General features: G+C 36.9%; 1 protein-coding gene across 1 annotated transcript in view; it reads left to right on the top strand.

Annotated features, from left to right (window-relative positions):
• LOC306862095 (protein Shroom1-like) overlaps positions 1 to 21,688 on the top strand; it is a 28,883-nt gene extending 7,195 nt beyond the window's left edge. The window contains exons 2-8 of the mRNA XM_079404727.1: positions 9,578 to 12,096; positions 12,234 to 12,286; positions 13,152 to 13,589; positions 14,408 to 14,938; positions 15,598 to 15,712; positions 17,067 to 17,339; positions 18,962 to 21,688. Coding sequence (XP_079260853.1) covers positions 9,664 to 12,096; positions 12,234 to 12,286; positions 13,152 to 13,589; positions 14,408 to 14,938; positions 15,598 to 15,712; positions 17,067 to 17,339; positions 18,962 to 19,216 — 4,098 coding nt within the window. The 5' untranslated portion in view covers positions 9,578 to 9,663 and the 3' untranslated portion in view covers positions 19,217 to 21,688. The remainder of the gene's footprint in view (positions 1 to 9,577; positions 12,097 to 12,233; positions 12,287 to 13,151; positions 13,590 to 14,407; positions 14,939 to 15,597; positions 15,713 to 17,066; positions 17,340 to 18,961) is intronic.
• Positions 21,689 to 21,933: the final 245 nt, after the last annotated feature.

Here is a 21,933-nt window from a genome sequence, read left to right on the forward strand (position 1 = left end):
CAATGGCTTAAAACCACGATTTTAAACTGCAATGTTTAAAAACGTGCAAACGAAAAATTTTCGTGGCCATGTTGCACAATAACGTCATGTGAACGTGTAACCGCGATAGAGACGATAGTCTAAAATCTCTACCGGTTAATCGTGTCTACTGGTATATCGCCCACTCCTATTAATAATGATCAGAATTCTCTGCCAAGTTATTTAGTTCATTAAAATGTAGCATTACAATATTATGGTTGCCGAGAGAGCTCAACGCGCTGCAACTTCAGAAAACACATGCAAATAGATAAAGCACCAGCAAATCAAGAAAGCATCTTCATTAGTGTTGTCAGCATTTGCAGCACGTTTCTTTATTTGGTTGTGTTGTGAGCATTTGCAGCGTGTTTCTTTATTTGGTTGTGTTGTGAGCATTTGCAGCGTGTTTCTTTATTTGGTTGTGTTGTGAGTATTTGCAGAGTGTTTCTTTATTTGGTTGTGTTGTGAGTATTTGCAGCGTGTTTCTTTATTTGGTTGTGTTGTGAGTATTTGCAGAGTGTTTCTTTATTTGGTTGTGTTGTGAGTATTTGCAGCGTGTTTCTTTATTTGGTTGTGTTGTGAGTATTTGCAGCGTGTTTCTTTATTTGGTTGTGTTGTGAGTATTTGCAGAGTGTTTCTTTATTTGGTTGTGTTGTGAGCATTTGCAGCGTGTTTCTTTATTTGGTTGTGTTGTGAGTATTTGCAGAGTGTTTCTTTATTTGGTTGTGTTGTGAGCATTTGCAGCGTGTTTCTTTATTTGGTTGTGTTGTGAGTATTTGCAGAGTGTTTCTTTATTTGGTTGTGTTGTGAGCATTTGCAGCAAGTTTCTTTATTTGGTTGTGTTGTGTGCATTTGGAGCACGTTTCTTTATTTGGTTGTGTTGTGAGCATTTGCAGCGTGTTTCTTTATTTGGTTGTGTTGTGAGCATTTGCAGCGTGTTTCTTTATTTGGTTGTGTTGTGAGTATTTGCAGCGTGTTTCTTTATTTGGTTGTGTTGTGAGTTTGCAGCGTGTTTCTTTATTTGGTTGTGTTGTGAGCATTTGCAGCGTGTTTCTTTATTTGGTTGTGTTGTGAGCATTTGCAGCGTGTTTCTTTATTTGGTTGTGTTGTGAGCATTTGCAGCACGTTTCTTTATTTGGTTGTGTTGTGAGCATTTGCAGCACGTTTCTTTATTTGGTTGTGTTGTGAGCATTTGCAGCACGTTTCTTTATTTGGTTGTGTTGTGAGCATTTGCAGCGTGTGTTGTAAAAATTTGCGAAGTTGTTTTCTTAATTTGCAGGTGTTTTTTCTATTTGCAGCGCGTTGAGCTCTCTCGGCCACCGTACAATATAGAATACAGAAGATGATTTTGTGACTCAAGCACAAGCGAGTACAAACTGTAAAATGTATTTCAGTTCCAGGAATACAAGGAAACCAAGCTCAGATTTTATGAAAGGATGTGAATGACTATAATCAGGCCTGTTTTGTTCTTTCTAGAGCAACTGTCGGTGACAGGGAAGAAAGACACTTTGTGACATCATTGAATTGTAGATCACAGGAACGCCTCGAGAAAAGATTGCGTCAAGGTTCATGGCCCTTTTCTCATCCTGACACCTTTTGTGCCTTTCCCTTCATTTACCTGCTGTTTCCTGTATTCTCATAGCTTCTAATTGTGAGTTTTTTGGTAATGAGAGAACAGTATCAGGGCGCACCATTATTCCTCACAGTATCCTTATCATGGCTGACAATAAGGAAACTGGTTCTAGTAAGATCCCACTTCTTTTTATTCAGTTGTGTTCTTGCTATAAAGGACGGCCACTACATAGACTTTAGGAAGGGCAACATAAAGTATGTCAAATCTCAAAGTGGGCCATTTCCTCCCCGACGGTTCAACACGTCCGCTTGCGGTCTTTTGTTACACTTGTTCACCTTGTCCTGTTACCTTAGCGAGGCGATGTTAAGAATGTGTCGTAATTTGGCACAAACATTTCCCTGGTTAAAGTTTAGCCTAGTTCTTACTTGCCCTTTCGTGATTTTCACTTGCATCTGTAAAACAGTTTTTTCTGGAGATGTTCAACAGGGTGGTAATATTTCAAATAGAGTTGTTTTCTTATAAAATGTGCCAGGGACATCAATTTAAAAATATGAAATGATGCAACTTTAAATCTAAAAAGGCCTAATACTCTACATATTGTCACACAGATGCTGTTTATTCCAACATTTACAGTCTAATACCTTTTTAAATCAAGCATTAGTTACCTGTTAGTTAATGCATTAACACAAACAATGAACAATTGCATTTTATCAACTAACAGTAACAAAGATTTATAAATGCAGTAGAAAATATATTTTTAGTTCGTTATTTAATATTAATACCTTATTGTAAAGTTTTTACTGAATAATTGTTGTGTCCATCTTATTGCATTTGAGTTGTTGTTTTGTGTGTGTGTGTGTGTGTGTGTGTGTGTGTCATTGCACTTGACTTGGCTTTACTTGGTTCTGTTTGCTTGACCTCATTGTTTCTTCGAAAGTAGTGACTTTCAGGATTTGGATACAGTCACATTTTATCCTAAATACCATGGACTTCAACAAGTCGGATTTCTGAAGGCAGAAACTGTACAAGGCATTTTTTAATTGACCCTTCACTAAGCCCCACCTTAAAATAATGAATTGCCATCCGACAATCTTTTGTATTTCTGCTTCTCTGGAGAATCTGTGTGTTTGAATAGTATTAAATTGATTATGACTTAAATGTGTCAAATTCTGTTGGCCGGGACACTTAATAAACAACAGTGACATGCTTTTTTCAGCAGGGAAACAAGTTAATTTTTTCTTCTTTCAAAGTCTTTAAATATTGAGACGTGCTGGCTGAGGACCCCAACTGTGTCGAATGAACATTTTATAATAGTACCTTCAAAATCTGTATGTGGACTAAGTGAGTGAATTTAACATTTAATGTAGAAAAATATTAACTGATTATATTGAGTTGAAAGCATACTGTAAAAACAATTCCGTAAAATTTACAGTAAAAAAACGGCAGCTGTGGTCTACCATTAAAAAATACGGTAACATTTTAGTTTTTAGTTTTAACTTAAATTTACAGTTAAATAATTTCATTAACTGATATAATGTTAATATACCAACCTATTGAAGTACTGAAATCTGTTTTGTACCTTTGAAATACACTAATAACCACCAAAAGCAGGTGGTGATGAGAAAGTCACGTGATGAACCAAAGCCCACTACAAGCAGCTTTTAAATAATAACATGTATAGAAGGTGCACAGTGTCATTCACACAAACACTAAACACCATCATGGTATTACATTGAAATATGCAATAAACATTAATTTAACAACATTCGATGTAACATACAACCCTAATAAACATAACTGATAAGGAAAAAATAAGAAGAAACAGTTATTTCAAAGAAAAACATCAAATTCAAAGAAAATTTGAAATGCAACGCAGGGAATTCTGGGAACGTCTGTTTACGGTTTTTCCTTGTAAATTTTACAGGAACTTACCGTTAACAGATTTTTTTTACTGTAGCATTTTCAGTTTTTTACCGTTAAAATCACGGTAATTTTTATCAAAAATTGCCAGCAGCAAATTATGAATGAATAATCTTTGTATTGCATTTTGTCTCACCAGATGAGGATATTTGCAGGCATTCTGTAGGTGTGTTTGATTTTAACATTATTTGTATATTGAATAAACTTTTTTTTTTTTTTTTTTTTTTTTTTTTTTTTTCAAACATGCTTTTTTTTTTTTTTTTTTTTTTTTTTTTTCAAACATGCATTTTTTTTTTTTTTTTTTTTTTATATATAAATCAAAAAGCCTTTTTTGGTCAAAATGACTGAAATTGCATATCCAAGACTATGATCTGTCTGCTGACAGATGGGTTTGGCTCAGTTATGCTCAGATTCAGAAAATTTACATTATTTGAATTTGTTCAGTGTTGTGTTGCTGCATTTTACTTTGTAGCGTGTATGTCTTTAATAAATTAGGCTCCTGGATTTTTCACTTATGACTACAAATTCATCCATTCTTCAAATGCATAATAAAGTGTTCATTCCTTGTTTGGTTAGTCATGTTTCAAAAGGGTTTTGGAGCATTGCCATAGGTTTAGCAAAAATTTTGCATTGCTAAATTGCCTTTTAACGAATGCTACTGCAAGTATTTTCATAATTTGCATTGATCCTGCTTTATGCCTTTGCTTGTTAACTGCATTAAAAGTCTGGGTCAGAAGCAATGAACATAATCCCAGACGAGACTGGGTGGAAAATGTTATCGTGACGTAGATCACAACCCATTTTACTTCTAAAATCTAACGATGGCTAAATGTTGTGAAAATTAATGAAATATATTTGGCCAGATCTGGCGTTTTGATGGATGTATGACACACGTTATGTTATTTATTTTGTTTAAAATGTCAATTCATGCTCACATTCTGAAGGAGGTATTAAGGTGATTAATATCTGGCAGTAACATCAGCCTGCAGACGAGCGTATGCTGATCCTCCGGTGGTCTTGGTCTCGTTACACGATGGAAATGGAAGTCATGCTGTAAAGTTCCTCTTAATCTTCCTCTCTGAATTCCACCCATCCATGCTCAAAAATCCCTTATTACATTTAGGCAACCGTGGTGAATGTCTTTGTGCTCTTGTTTATAATACATGTTTATAATGTTTGTTAATGTTTTCTTTTAATTTACCAGTAATTTACATTATTTATGAATGTAATTATGAAATAATTGGCTTTTTCTTCGTTAATCGCACGTGACAACAACTGCTAGTATTATCTTGTTTTGTCGAGAGATCTCATCTGTTTATGAGAACAGGTGACGATGGATAACATACTTTGAGTCTGAGTAAGGTTAAGAAAAGCTCACCTTTGTTTGCTCAGGCTTTTGTGAATTCAGAAGTTCAACTGTCAGGTGGGAGTGGCAGAAGCAATTACAGCAGTGCTGTGCACCTGCGGGGGTTTCCTCACAATGAAGAAAAGACATTAGGCATGAATGTGATGTACAGAGGTGTTAGGTTGTTTAACTGTTTGGTCTTGCCAGCTAGTAGTACTTGTTGAACAGATTTACTTAAGACAGTATGGTTATGGAAGAGTCTTATGTGTTTCATTTCGTATTGGAATATCTGACTTTTGTGAGTTTATATCACACAATTCTGACTTTATAACTCGCAATTGAAAGAAAAAAGTCAGAATTGTGAGATAAAAAGTCACAATTACCTTTTTTAGGGCCCTATGATTTCCGCGATGTGGAAAACGGGGACAGAATCCAATCATAAAAGTGAAATTTGCTGTATACTGAAGCACGCGTGACGCTCCTAGTGTTTTCAGTCTCTGCCGCCTCAATATATGAAGCATGATCTCTAGAACTGCTCTGAGAGTCACTTCATGAGCATTTTACCATTTATTCTGAGAAAAAACTGTCCTCATATCATATACAAACAGCAACCCTTCAAAATAAAAGTTTGGTTTAACTTGAAGAAACTGTGACAGAAATATTGCTTAATGTAATGATAGTACAACTACTAATGATACATTTATTATTAAACATTATTTTTAAAGCTATATTGACCTTTTAAAGATAAAATGATTTACTAGAATTTATTTAGCAGAAAAATGTAAATACACAACACAGAATTTCTTGAAAGAAAGAGAGAGAGAAATAAAACGCTAATAAATTATTATAATTTTCTAAAAATCAATTCATTAGAAATGCTTTGGATTATTAATATTTGGTAAAAAAAATTATTAGGTAAAAATAAAATAGAATTTGAGAAAAAATAAAACATTTTATAGGGCCTTAAAATGTAATTTTTGTTAAACTTATATATATATATATATAAGTTTCATGATTTCAATTAATTAGACATGCTTTTTGATGAATAAAATTTAATTTAACCATTAAAACAGATTCTAGACACATTAAAATGGGGGAAAAAAACTGAATCCAGAAAAATTAAACAGAAAAAATGAAACTGATTTCTTAGGGCCTTACTTTATATTCTTTTTATTTCAGCTTTCATTTATTTTGTTGCGGAAAAGGGCTTCCAAACTGTTGAGAGGGGACACATGTAAGATTACTAAAAGAAATCTTCCTTTTCATCTTGTTGTTGTCTACGAGAAACCATGGCGATTTTTATTTTTTTGTAACACAATATCATTTTCTACGACAACGGCTCTACATAAGTTCTTCTTGTTCTACCAGCTCAAATGATTTTGAATGGAATAATGGGCAGGATGATGAAGCCTTTACAGTACTCGAGGGGAGGGTCGGCCCATCTCTGAGAGGGTCTGTGCTGAAAACCTCCTGTTTGGCAGCTCTCTCCGTGCAGAAGACTCTGGGAATAAATGGCACCGGGGCCCTCTTTATTCTGAAGCTGGCCGGGAATGCAAGGCCTTTTTTTCACTCCTCAGACACCATTATCAGCGGTGAAATATTCCCTCTGCTGCACCCATTGTGCGCTTGCAGGGTGGACGTCACGGGCAGGGAGGCCCATCCTGCCGGCGTTTGTCTGAGGAGAGATTTTCTGCGCTGACCAAACAGCCAATCAAAGTGAACTCCACAGGAGAATGTTTTCCAGGATATGCCTGCAGAGAAGTTTAAAGACTTTACTTTTTTCTCTCTCTCTCTTGAATCTTGGATTTTCTAAAGTCTTACTCTGAGAAGCCTGGTGTCATTTCTCACTGCAGTTAGCATAAAGTAGTATACATCTTTTGATAGCAGAGAAGTATGCTGCTGATGCAGCCTAGCATGCTTTATACATTTATACTGAATGGTGATCAAAAAAGTTTGTCCCGGATATAGAACCTCTGTAGTTTCCTCTAGCTCTTGTCCACATCGTCACTAGCTTGCATTGCCCTTCCTTCCACTTGAATGTTTCTCTGTACTCATGCCCAGAACATTATGCAGCATTTCCTGCACACAAACATCCATGTTTATATACTGCAATATGTAATTAGGGCATAATGTTCTCATTGTCAATCAAAAAAGCAGTGTTTGTTCTCAGTTTTGAACACCATAGAGTTTATTTGCTTAATCTGGGAGCATATTTAAAGTTAAATATTGTTAATAGTGTTGTCTGGTGATAGAAAAATCACCAAGGTTCAAAATGAACATATTCAGTTATGTTATAGTTATCAAAAAAGTTCAACTTCTTGTGCTAAGACAAGAACGCATTTTGGTTTTAGGACAACTTTGATGAAAGTTCAAATGTTGACTAGTATATTTAAAAGTAATGCCTACAGTTTGAATGGATTGAAGACTTGCATATATAAATTTAAGGTGGAATCTTTTATAAAGCTGGCATTCATTAAATTTCTCTAAAGTTCATAATCCATCTAAGAGTTCTCACATGATTACTGCCAAAATGTTTCCGCCTGATTAAAATTGCATTCCAGACATTTTCAATCAGTCCCCCATCCAAGCACCTGTTCCTCAGGACTCTCATTAAGGATGTCATCATTGATCACCGTGCCGCTGTTCATTATTTCATATATTTGTTTTCTTAAAAGAAAAAAAAGTTTTGTAATCTAATTAGATGCTCCTTTGTCTATATTATGTCTAAAATATGCAGTTTAAGCATTTTTAACATTATGCACTTTGTTACACACTTTATCAACCAGTTTCCCCATTAGTTAATTAAAAAAAAGCAAATGTTCCATCATACAAGCTTTCAAGGTTCCTTTAAAGAACTTGCTAGGTTAAGTCATCCTGATAGTGAGCTGGTAAATAGGGCTCAAGGATAGCGCTTGGAATTAAAAGAATTTTGCACATGAAGGCTGAAATCAGATTGCTTCGTAATTATCTTTGGGGACTTTTAGAGTACTGCATTGTACCAAGCACTACACTTGAATGGAGTTCAAACACATTCTTTCAGGGGAGGAAGTTGTAATTCACACACATCTCTCATAGAGTTCATAGTTGCGTCCCAGTTGGTGTACTGAAGCACTGTTTTATGCCATTTTGTAGTATAGTAGTGTCAATAGAGTAAGTTGTGCATTCACATTGAAATCACAGCTTTCCAAACGCAATGTGATGCCGCGACATGTGATAAAAGGTATCTTTTCCACGTTAATCAGAGTTTTTTTTGTAACCAACCGTGACACACAAGTAACAGGGGATTCTATTTTAGAAACGATTTCTATTTTCTGTGATGTCACAGCTGGAAAAACAACAACATACAAACTAAGACAATGATAATTACAGGGACTTGTGCTTTATTTAATGTTAACGGTATCTAATGTGAGTCTGAATGTCATTTTGTGTGACCTTTTTATAGCCATACTGAAAGCAACAAAACATAGTACCTCAGATCTTGAAAATAAATTAAACGTAGGTTTAAAAACTCATTGCGAAAGGTGTAGGCCTATTCCATCATAATACGTTATCAGTCACTTAGTATGTACATTTAATAATGTTTAAAAGGTTTAATATTTATGAATTAGATTATAAACTTATCCATTCCGTTGGAGTGCAGTGCCCGCCCACACGCTTCTGATTGGCTGTGAAATTTGATTGATTTTCTCGTGTAGTCGTATCGCATCTGGTGTGGACAGATTGCTTGTTGTTGGAATCTTGTCATGTCACATCTGGTTAGGACATGGCTAGTGTGCCACACGCGTCCTGAAAAGTGAAGCCAAAACATTTTGATCGCCATCTAGTTGCTGGGTGCAGTATAGGTCATAAACCTGCCCTCTTCATGCAAGCAAATGAGACGTAACGTGAGCCAAACTAAAAAAATCATATTACACTTTTTTTTTTTTTTTTTTTTTTCCCCAAAGACGTTTTTTTCTGTCATTTTATGTGATTCTTATCACACTGATGTATGTTAAAGTGTTCATTTTTCTAATAAATTTGCTTTTAGTTAGTTATTTGAATGCTATAAAAATGGGATGTGATGTAATGATTGTGAGCTTGCAATTGGGTTTGCTGGAGTTTGAGCGGGACTTTGATAGCTAGGCTCCACCTCACTATCACTACTGCGTAGACTCCAGCTCCAAATGACGTAATTTTCGCAAGATGACAGCGGCCATACTTGGATGCTTTGGCTTCACCTTTCTATAGTGAAAGGAAGTGGAGACGTGTCGTCCATCTTTCTTTACAGTCTATGGGACACCTTGTTATGTAGTAAAAAGGGGCAGGCTATCAGATGATGCTAGATGACAAAATAACCTTCTAAACTTAATACACTAGATCAGTGATACTTAAATCTGGCTCGTGAGATCCACTTTCCTGCAGAGTTTAGCTACAACCCTGATCAAACTCACCAACCTGTGCTTTGTTTGATTCGGGTTAGAGCTAAACTCTGCAGGAAAGAGGAAAAATCTTGCGAGCCAGATTTGAGTATCCCTGCACTAGATGGTAGCGTACTATACTTACATAGCATACTTTAGTCATTTGGGGCACAAATCATGTCATTAACAACTTAATCATTAACACCAATCAATGTAAATCTAGTAATTTAGTTAATGCAAAAAAATCTGTATTGTGTTGTGTATTGTGGTAAATAGGACATTTTTCCCCCCAAAATGACAATACAATTTTTTGTTTGTTTCTTTCAGGTAACGCCAGATTCCTGTGGATTCTGTTTTGTAACTATAGTAAGGAAATATTTCACCTGGGTCCACAATTCTACTTTATAGTCCAAATGGATTCCTATCATTTCCACTTTGAGAGGATGAGTAACCTTGACCTACACCCTTTGAGTCTTCCGGTCAATCGACTTTCCCCGGCCAAGTCCAGTAGTAGTACTGATCAGTATAACCATCACCACAGCAAAGGCGACTCAGCCTATAGCTCATTCTCCGGTGGTTCCACAGTCCCTGATTACCCTTCTCCTTTTCTACTGGATGAACTCCAGTCGCAAAACTTGCACTACAAAGGTAAATACAGCCCAACCTTTCTTGAATCGGATTCCAAGAGCACGGACCACCTTTACCGTTCCATGGAAACTGTTGAACAAGAGCATCACTGGAGCAGCGGTGGCTTCTCTGACATAGAAGATCCACCAGTTCATACGCATCCATTACCACCACCACCACCACCTCCTGCCCGTCTGAACAGTTTTGTAACAACCAGGAACCTTGAAAACTCAAGGGCACGTCAGAGTCCAGAAGGACAACTTGCTGACATTTCTACTTCGCAGCAGACAAGTAATTCAAAGGTCTGTGGTGTCCGGGCTGAGCCTGTCTATGGTCGCACATTTTCACAGCTTAAAGATCACCTAAAACAAGACCAGGAGGACAAGATGCTTGATCCACCAAAGTCTACAGGAATTTTAAAAAGATTCCCCCAGCAAACCTGTCAACCAGAGCACTTGCAGCAGTCTTGGAGCAGCCAATCCGAAACCCAACGGAAGAGGTCGCATTCAGCTTATGGTGGACCTGTTTCTGAGCACCAGTGTTTAGTGAGTTCCTGCAATATGCCGCAGAACATGATCAGTGGGAGTATTCAGCACAAAGGACCATTTTATTTTGTTACCGGTGTCTTCAAGTCATCTGAGCCCAGTGCCGTGCAAGGTGTTGGTGACGGTGCAAGCGTGGAAACCTCCAGTGAGTGGTCTTATAAAGCTCAGCGTAGAAGGCAGAGCTGTCCTGATGGTCCGAGTGGTAGACTGTTTTTCCAAGAGGAACACAAATTCGGCATTCAGAATAAAGTTGTGGAGCATCCTAATGAGAAGGCACTTCATTCACCTTTCAAGTCAGAGCAGACTACTGAAGTTGTGGAGGACCAGAGGGTCATGAGTAGAGAAACTGGCAGGCATCACTCCACCAGCCACCCTATCTTCTATTGTGGTCCAGAGGACAATTCAGTTGGTACAACGATGACCCCTGCTCAAATTAAGCAAGACCATACCAGTCACCCAAAAAAAGAGGAACCGATGACAAGGGCTTTGAGACGGCCCCAACTGGATATCCCTAGTGACAAGATCAGCAAGGAGGCTACCCCACTGTTATATCATCTCACAGGAGCAAACAGGGCATCATATACAGACAAGTTCAAAAACAATGACAGTGGTATAGAGGTCAAGAATCCAGACTGCGTCAAAGATAAACAGAAATCTGGAAATGATGAGCAAGCCTCTTCCAGCAGTGAATACTGGCAGAGTGAAATGTCTAAAGAAAAACAGCCGAATGAATTCTTCTACCCATGCAGTACGTTAGACGACTCCTACAAGAAGTATTACAAGGAGAAACTGAAAGATGCCCAATCCAAGGTTTTGAGGGAGACTTCATTTAAAAGGAGAGATTTGCAACTTTCTCAGCCCCACAGGATCAAGCAGCAGACAGACAAAAAGCTTTCTGTCGAACCTTCTGGTCCTTCATTACAAGACATGCTGCCCAACTTGGAGACCACTCCCGTGCCACAAATACACAATACTCAAGAGTACAGGAAGGACCTTGGTCAGGAGATTGAGAAGGCAATTGAAAAAGAGCCAGAGAAGCCACAGAATATTGCTCAACCGCAAGTGCCTCGAGTAGGGAGTAGGAAGCGTTTGACGGCAGATCAGAAGAAGCTCTCTCACTCTGAACCTGAGAAGCTACACCAGCTGGCAGATGAACCGGCTCATATGTCCTGCCACTCTCTTGGCAATGAAGCAGAAGATCTTCTCTCAGAGGGCGATCACGGTTTAGTGGCTGCTAGACGGAAGATGTTTGAAACACGGGGACGTGCTCTGTCTGCCTCAAATTTCTCGAAATCCACTCTGAAGCACCTTCAGCATAAAGCCTTAGTGGCATACATGGAACGTAAAACCGGACAAAAGGTTGCTGAGCCCCAGCGCCCGGTTCCACAAGTACCCAGCCACAGGAATTCAACTGCAGAGAGCTCCAGACATAATTCTGGCCTTTCAGACTCCAAGAAGCTCCACAGGCCTCTCTCCGCAGGTCAGATTCTCGACTCAATGTCAAGTTCTGTTAAATACTCCCAGGTCATCACTGCTAAGCACTCAAGGCAGTCCAGCTGGATAGAGGAATCCTCTACAGCAGGGAAGTCGGCCTCTGTGGAGAGTCTCCTGGACCAGCCTGAACAACCCAAGTTCTTTCGGGCCCGAAGCACCTCGACTCCACATGCTTTCCAGGTATTTTATAAAAATGTTCAATAGAATTGCAGTTTTACTTGAATTTCCAGTTAAATTAATAAGATCCAGGACTAACACGTAGATTTTCATATTGTTGTATTTGCGTCATTGTTTCTTTTTTTTTTTTTTTTTTATAGGTTCGGAAATATCCAGACGAGTTCTCAGCCATTCATAATAAGGCTATTTCAAGGTGATATATTATTGCTCTTATTGCTGAGTAGGATAGCGATCTAAGTTAGATCTCTGTCCTGCATTTATTTTTAGGGATGCACAGATGTATGAGCTAATAATCAGTATCGGCTGATTAAAGCAATTATCGTCCGATCGTTTAAAAACAGCCGATAATCAGAGCCAAATTATATCTTGTCAATCAAAGGGTGCAAAAAATGTTTTAGACTTCAAATGTCTCTTGTGTAGAATATAGGGCTGTCGAAGTGCAGTAATAATGCATTAATGCAATTTCATAAAATTCAGCTGTTAACGCAGGTACGATTTGACCCCATTAATCACCTGTCGTTCAAGTCAGGGTTGCCAGGTCCACATCTTTTGCTTTCATCAAACACTATTTGTAATGTGCCTCCCCTCCATTTATTGCAAAGAGCTTTTTTGCTTTTTTTTTTTTTTTACTTCTGATAAGAAACAAAGCATACTACCTTATGTACAATTGTGTTGAATACAAACACTTCAGTTTTGAGTGATTATTATAACTGAAAGAAATAGAAGTTTAAATATAATAGTTTGGGCTCTTTTGTCAATTATAACCTCTAATATTATAGTAATGTACCAAATGAGAGGGTTCCCTGTATACAGTATTTTACAGCATTAGTTAGGAAAGGATTTTTTTTTTGTATTTTTTTTTCAAATGCATTTTTTTTCAACAGATATCATTATGAATAATCATAATGAATAAACAGAATCCGAATCGTATCGGCTGAGAAATGTAGTATCAGTGCATCTCTATTTATTATTACCAGAAATTGAATGTTATCAAGCTTAAAGATATACAGTTTTAGTTCTTCGTTTTACTGAACAAATACCCATTAATTATTTTTCAGTGTTCAAAGAAAAGTAGAGGAAGATACAGTAGTCCATCACAGTCATACAGCATCTGTCCCTGATGAGCGGCACGTACAAGTCAGAGCTTCAAGAGGGAAATCTATGGAAGAGCTTGGTGTATCCAGGGTCACAAGACCTGAAGTTCTCAGCAAAAGTTCAGAGCAGCTTGACCAAGTTCAGGGCAGGCAGGTCATGCCTGGTACAGAGAGGAGAACTATGTCATTTGTTGCTGAAGGAAGACGCACACAAAGGAGGATTCCCAGCTCTGGAGAACACACGGATATCTCTCAGGCAGGCCCTGAGAACCCGCTCTTAACCCATTTTATAAAGCATGTGTCCTCCTATGATGATGAAATCCATGCAACTTCACACAATGGACGAAAAAGTAAAGAAGACATGGCTCTGTCGATGCTAAGTTACTCCAGGCAGGAAGTCAGGTATATCTGAATCCATTGTTGAATTTGCTAGTGGTGCTTGCTAATGCAAGTCTCTGTAAGTACTGTTACTTTTGATCATTCTTGGTTAGGTGTTTTAGTGTTACATTTCGGTGGGTCACTCACATATTTCTGCTACTTAATCTAGTTTTATATTATTGTTTCAAAGGTTTGGGGTCTTAAATGTTTTTAAACAAGTCTCTTATGCTTATCAAGGCTGCATTTAATTGATAAAAAATACAGAAAAACAGTAATATTGTGAAATATTACAAATATTGGCTTTTCTATTTTAATATACTTTAAAGTTTAATTTATTTCTGTGATGCAAAGCTGTATTTTCAGCATCATTACTCCAGTCTTCAGTGTCACATGATCCTTCAGAAATCATCCTAATATGCTGATTTATTATTATTAGTGTTGGAAATGGTTGTGCTGCTTAATATAAATGTTACTGATCCCAAACTTTTGAATGGCAGTGTATTTCCCACTGTATACTTTAGCATAAAATAGTACAGGTTTAAAAGCGCAGTGTTTCATAACCAGGGGTATAAAAAAAAAAGTGCGATAGCCCTTTAAAAAAATGACAAGTGTAAAACATTACTACACCCAGGGTTTAAAGCAGGATTTAAAAAAAGAGGATAAATGTGTGAAAATCCCAATAGAGGGCCAGTAAGCAAAAACCTAGCAACTCCCTGACCCATAATCGGCATCATCGCAGAGAGTTTTCAGACTTACATTTTCTTTGAATCCAGTATAGTTATCAATTTGTTTGTGTGGCTGTATTGATATATTAATATGATGTTTATTTTGATACATTACAGCAAGCAGCAGGATGTTTGTCCTCAAGATAAGAGTGAGACATCTCTCTCTAGTCAAGAGGTTTCTCTCAGTCATGGAGTCACAACAGATCCCAGTCTGTGGATCTCAGCTTCTGTGATAAATGAGACCGAGGCAAGCTATTGGCCATCTACTGAAACAGCAACTTCCGCTGAACCCCAGAATGCACCGCGAAGCCCATCTGGTGAGAGCGAAACCACGCCAATCACTGCACCTCCAGAGTCCAGCCTGGTACCTGCACTTAATAGGGAACAAGACGGGAACGTAGAAAAGGAAGACGGCCCTGTTGTGATGGAAGGGAGCTGTCCAGCAGACAAACTGGAGTGGGAGTTGCTGGTTCGGGACGTGGTCTCAGCCGACCAATCGTTAGCTCGCATCCTTTACCCCGTAACCAATAGGAAGACAGCAATCATGCTGATGGAGCAGCTGTTATCTGAGGATACTCTACTAATGGAGGAACACTACAAGAAAAAACAGGAGCAGAAGGTTAATAACCCAGAAAAAGCTGCACACAGGTGACTACTGCACAAATACAAAAGCATCTTTCCTGTTTTAAATGTGCATATAATTAAAATAAATGGCTGTGTTCAAAACCTTACCTACTCTGTAAAAAACAAACAAACTGTAAAATGCATTTTTTATTTCTCTCTCTCTCTCTTCCAAAAACTGTATTTTACCAAAAAATTAGTAAGGGAACTTACTGTTTACCAATTAATAGGTTTATATTGTAGCATGTTTACAGTCTTTTACTGTTAAAAAACATGATCATTTTTTACAGTGTGTACTTTACATAGTAAGCTGCCTACCTAGACAGTATTTTAAGGCATCTCAGACAGATTCCTGTGAACACTGTGAACAACTATCGACTCTAAGGTGATCTCTGCAACAAGCTACGCGAAATAAATCATCCGAGCTGGTGGATGGTAGTTGTTTTTTCATGCGCTACTGAAAAAAGGTTTAATCTAATAAGTAGGACCTACCATTTGTGTATTTGATGTTTATGGCGTTATTAGCATATTAAAACTGGACTGGAGTCTCCTGTGTGTTTGTGAAGCACGCTAATTACACGAGGGCACATTTTTCGATTGATACAGAGCTCTTCGTATCTCACTCAAATCAGTTTTAAAATATTACATTTCCACTGCATGTTTATTTTGCATTTTTGTTTTTAAAGCACTGAGATGCCAGAAGATGACAAACCACTGAACCGTCCATCATCTGTGAACAAACCATCTGTTCTCTCAAACCAGAAAGATGTCCTGAGCAACGCAAATATCATCCATAAAAAGGTACTCCTATTACTGAACAGTATCAAATATATAACCAGTGTTGGGAAGGTTACTTTGGAAATGTAATAGGTTACAGATTACAAGTTACCCAGTTTAAAATATAATAAGTAGTGTAACTATTTCAATTACTTTATTAATGTAATGTAACGAATGAAGAATGTTTTGAAACATGTAAAGCAGGCAGGTTTAACTTTACAGTACTCAACACTGATTACTGTCAGACTTTCTAAAGCCTTCTTCACTTGAACTAAGATTATAATCATTTAATTTTAAAGCACAGCCACCATAAAATCAGACTTCAGCACCTCTTTTTAACAAGAAACTATTAAATAGTTATGATTTTTTAAATTAATTCTTTGCTTAGATATGACAGGAATCTAACAGCGCCTTGGAAAAAACAGTTAATCTTAAAAAATGAAGCATATACATAAACCCAAATAGGAAATAAAAGAGTTACGCATGTGTCCTAAACTCCGGAAACATTGGTGTCTCATATTTTTGAAATATTTTGAAGGCGGACAGTAGTGAAGTATTTTTTACTTTGCTTTAAAAGTAATTTTCAGTGTTTTTCTTTAGAAAACTTAAACTTCACACCATTCCAAAGCATAATATTGTACTTTTTACTGCACTACATTTCATATTAAATATCATTTAATACTTAATTACGTTAGAAATCTTGTACTTTCTTACTCTTACTCAAGTAATTCTAAGATTTTCTTGAGTACAAGTACTACATTTTTAATATTCTTAAGTATTAAAGGTATAAAAAAACAAAGGTAACACTTTATTTTAGCGTCTCTTAACTAGTTGCTTATTAGCATGCATATTACTATAATATTAGCAGTTTATTAGTAGTAATTAAGCACATATTAATGCCTTATTCTACATCCCTAATCCTACCCAATACCTAAACTTAACAACTACCTTACTAACTATTAATAAGCAGCAAATTAGGAATTTATTGAAGGAAAATGTAAAATTTTTCCAAAGGAAAAACACAAAGTACAGATACTTTTTTTAAACTTACTTGAGTAAAGTAAAAATACCTCACTACTGTCCACCTCTGAGAAGAAATCAGTCATGTGTGTGTGAAAATATTCCGATGTAACCCCCTTTGTAATCGTTAACTGCAATTAAATGATTTTTTCTCAGTAACAGATTAGATTCTAGAGAAGCACGTATCTTTACCTCAGAGCTCGTAGCTCTTTCCTGATAGATTAATAAAGGTCTGTGGGGAGAATACATGGGATTTTTACTTCAGAAACCTGCACTCTTACGGTGCCTTCTGGAATCGTACGCTGTCCCAAATAAACATATCTTGTCTGTGGTTTCTCTTGCATCTTGTCACACACAGAGGCGGCTGATAGCACACATAGAGGAGCGCTTGCAGTGTCTGGAGGAAGAGCGCTCCGCCGTCCAGAGCGAGGAGAAGGTGAACGGGGAGCGGGGCGATGCTCTGGAGGCTCTGGTACGAGAGAGCTGTGTGTCAGCCGAGCTTGAGCGCTACACGCAGTTTATAGAGGACCTGGAGCGTGTGGTCAGCCTGCTGCTCTGCCTGTCGGCTCGTCTGGCCCGCGTGCAGAACGCCCTCAGCACGGCAGACGACAGCATGGACGCCGAGGAGAGAGTGAGTTCACATCACACTGGCTGTTTGAATGAGGCGTGTGTTTGTGTGGATAACTAAAAGGGGCCCTTAACACACTAAAATTGCTTTGAGAGTGACGGTCATGTGTTGTGCTGGATCAGCAGTTGATGGTGTCAACACTGCCTGACCGAAACTATTCTTTGGTTTCGATGAGTTTTACGATCTCGCTGCCCTCTTGTGATAAATATTTGAACAGCAAACATTACAAAGCACCATCCCGATCAAATAATCTGTCAGCTTTTATGCTTATTACTGTTAATTTACAAATATTATCATAAAATATTATTAAAATGGACACTACTGTTTAAAAGAAGTTAACACCATAACTCGGCATGTGCACATTAAATTGATTTTAAAAAAAGTCAGTAAAGAAATTCTGCTTTCTATTCATCAGAGAATCCTAAAAAAATCAAATGTATCAAGGTTTCAACAAAAATATGAAACTGTACAACTGTTTTCAAGTAATAATAATAATTATAATAATAATAAAAGTGTCTTAAGTAGTAAATCAGCATATTAATGATGCTGAAAATACAGCTTTGAAAACATTAAAATCTTACTGACAGACACCAAACTATTGTAGCTTATAAACTTACATTCATAATAATTTTCAAATTATATTTTTAGGAGCTGTGTTTGTGGCTCACACCTGTTTCAAGTTATGTACAACCCCCAAAGTATCCCTGATTCACACAACAACTATGACAGGAATTATTACATAATAGAAATCCAGCTGACGAACGATAAAAACATTGATGGCTAATCAAAATCCATCTTACATTTTTCATTTTTGGTGTTAATGTCTAAATGTATATCTAAATGCATAAGATAATTGGCTTGGGGGAAAAACTAGTTTCCATTTGCTCCAGCTTTGAGGCCATCTAGTGGCTATTTCTGATGCTTTAACTGGTCTTCTCATGCACTGAAAATATATTTGTGAAGACTGTGCTTATTTTGTATTGAAATTATTGGTAAAAACTGGTCATTTAGATTTAAATAAAAGTGAAAAATATCAAAATCTACAAAAAAAAATGCATGACTGTTATAGTTTATATTGTATTAAAATGAAAGAAATAAGATTTCTGGACAGACCAAAAAAAAAAACAGATGTGCATTTTTCATGTCCCAGGTCATTTATATTGCCTTGTAGTTTATGTACTAATGACAAATGTGTCCCTGGAGCACAAAACCAGTCATAGGTAGCACATGTGTATTTGTAGCAAAAGCCAACAATACATTGTATGGGTCAAAATTATAGATTTTTCTTTTATGCCAAAATTCATTAGGATATTAAGATTATGCCCCAGTACATTTCCTACTGTAAATATATCTCAACTTAATTTTTGATTAGTAATATGCATTGCTAAGAATTTAATTCGGACAACTTTAAAGACTTTTTTTCTCAATATTTAGATTTTTTTTGCACCCTCAGATTCCAGATTTCCAAATAGTTGAATCTCTGCCAAATATTGTCCTAACAAACCATACATCAATGGAAAGCTTATTTATTATAAATCTCAATTTCCAAAAATTGACCCTTATGACTGGTTTTGTGGTCCAGGGTCATAAATGACCAGAATTGTGACTCTTTCCTGAACCCACAGGAATCGCTGGACAGCCGTCACCGTCTCCTGTGCAAACAGAGGGAGGACGCCAAAGACTTAAAGGATAACCTGGACCGGCGGGAGCGCATGGTCTCCACCTTCCTCTCCAGACAGCTGACAGACACACAGCTGCAGGAGTACCGGCGCTTCATTCAGACCAAGGCTTCTTTACTCATCCGTCAGAAAGACCTCGATGAGAAGCAGCGTTTAGGAGAGGAGCAGCTCGAGGCCTTACTCGGCAGCTTCCCTCCATGAAACTCCTGCACGGCTCAGTAACGCCTGAAGATGCTGTTTGTTTCAGAGACTGAGATACTATGTTTCATTTGATATTTGTGCTTAGTTGAGCTACTCTGTGAAACCATGGAAAGCTTTATTTAAGAGCCCAGGAATGGTATAATGAGAGCTTCAAGTAGATGAATGACAAATGCACTCTAAAATCACAGATCACTCTAAAATCAAGACCAAAAACAGAAGAAAGAAGCACCTTTGATAATAAACTGCACACACTCATTAGGAACCATGAACTTGGATATTGTGATCCATCCGAAGTGTTCGTTCATATTGATTTCAGGGCTTCATTATTTCATTCATGCCCTTTTGTCCTGTAATTTCATTTGCCACTATCATGTCGTATGTGTATTTAATGATCAAGTACTTTTATTCAGTTCTCTTTAAAGATGTCTGGTGAAATGACTGAAGTCTGTATTATTTAACTGCCATCGTTGCCAGTGTTGGGGAAAGTAATCCATTATTGCAATAATTGCATAATACAATATTGCATTACTCTCTAAAAAAAAAAGTAACTAATTGTGTTAGTTACTTTTTGTGGAAAGTAATGTTACGTTAGTTTTTCTCAACTGGGCTGGACTTGCTTGTTTGATTTTAATATAAAAAAGTTATATTTTTGGCAAATGTAAAAGCGCTTTCACACCAAAAGTGAACTGAATAAGCGTCAGGCTGAAGGAAATATGAACTCACGTCTGTACAGGAGAGAACGCAGCTCAAACAAACCTCTCAGCTTATGGATTACATGAAGAATAGGACGCAGGAGAAGAAAGTTCATCACTCTTCAAAAAAAAATCATGTCATTTTTGCTTCTTAGTATGCTTGAATTGGATCATTGAAGGACATTGTCAGTAAATAAATGGGAAAACAAAGTTATTGACACTACTCAACTGAAAAAGTGTTTAAATGAATCTGATGACGTAAATTGCATTACTTGTAATGTGTTACCCCCAGCAGCTGAAATTACTGATGCACAACCCGGGGTAAAGTCACTGTAATTTTATTACTGATTTCATAAAACGGCAACCACAGCAATATGATAACTAGAAGAAACCGATGTTCTATTAATAGTAATAATGCATGTATTATAATTGGAATATGTTTTGTATTTCCTGATAAAGGTAACCTGCTTGCAAGGCAGCAAAAAACAAACACTACTCTGAAGGTTTTAGGTTAAATGACTGCAAAAACGAAATAAACTGAAATATAGAAAAAGTGTTGATGGATAAAACAGAAATAAAATCCTGTACCAATCACAATTCAGCATTCAAAAATTGCAATGATGCAAAGATTGCAATGATGTCTTGTTGGTTTTATGATTGTCACGTGGAACACAAACTCTAGTGTGTGAGCAGAGAAATGTTCATTTTAAGTCTATTTGAAACATTTGAACACTTTACTAAAGGTTGAAAATATTTCATATGCATTGGTCTGAATTAATTGCAGAGGTTTAATACACTGGGGAACAGGGTTCGAACAAACACTAACCTGAGCATTTAAGTAATATCAGTGCAGCACTGCCTTGCAAATAAATAATAAATCATTCCTCCGTTCAGCCAATTAATGTACAGTTCTGCGCTTCCTGAGCAATTCCCCAGCAAACAGGGCACATTCTCTGAACTTTGGCTAAATGTTTTCGAAAGGTATGAATGAACGCTTATTCAAAGTTAGGCTATCTGGTCTTCAATAGCTTTCGCTGCTGCAGTCTGTCATTGACAAAATCAAAGCGCAAAAGAAAAAGAGAATCAGTAACTCCTCTGCTCTCTGATTCACTTTTGTAGCTTGAATAAAGATTAATATTCAATTTATAGTTTATACATATACAGTTTATGGTTTATGTGAAGATTGTTTTTAAGTTTGCTAAATTTAAAGTTCTTATATGCCTATTAAATGTCAAAAATAATGGCTTTCAATTACACTGTAATGTAGAATGGCTATAATTAATGGCTAAAATTGAGGGGGGAAATGCATTTATTTTGACCCGTTCACTTTAGCAAATACACGTCAGTGTATGTGTTGTGCACTTTACTCTCATTCAGGGTCTTGGAAAAAAATCTTTAAAAAAAGTTTTAAATTGCATTTTGGGTTTGCAAAAATGTTTTTCAATATGCCTAGGAAACTGAACTATCAGAAATGCGTTTCTCAGCTCTCCTCATTTTCAGTAGCATTTCCTGTGGAATACATGAACATTTGGCTTTGTACTTGGCTAAACCATACACATTTTTTTCTGTCAAGTTCATGTTCATTTGGCCTGAAAAAAAAATCCTAAATCACGAAAAAAAGTTGATCACTGAGTGCTGTTTGGTCTTGCTGCTATCTTGTGGTTTTCTGAGTATTGTGGGTTTTTTTTATCTAGCTGTTTCCAGCTTATTGTCATATGCATGAATTCCATTCCCGTTATTTTATTGTGAATAAAGTACGTAAATGACATACTTCACTCTCACCGTGCCTCTTAAGTGTTTATTTCACAAGAACTTGACAGATCATATTTTTAGGTGTATCGTGCATTAAGGCAAATGTTTCTGTAAAAAGGCTTTGAAATAACATAGATTGTGGAAATCTGTGCTTCATGAAGAAAAATAACTTGATTTGTTTGATGTTTAGCCTAATTCAAATAGGTCATATTATAATTATTTCGATATTTCTAAATTATCCTGTTTAAAGACCATTTGGCCATACGCATTTTT

This window comes from Barbus barbus (genome assembly GCF_936440315.1).
Source record: "Barbus barbus genome assembly, chromosome: 43".
In the NCBI taxonomy this organism is placed as follows: domain Eukaryota; kingdom Metazoa; phylum Chordata; class Actinopteri; order Cypriniformes; family Cyprinidae; genus Barbus; species Barbus barbus.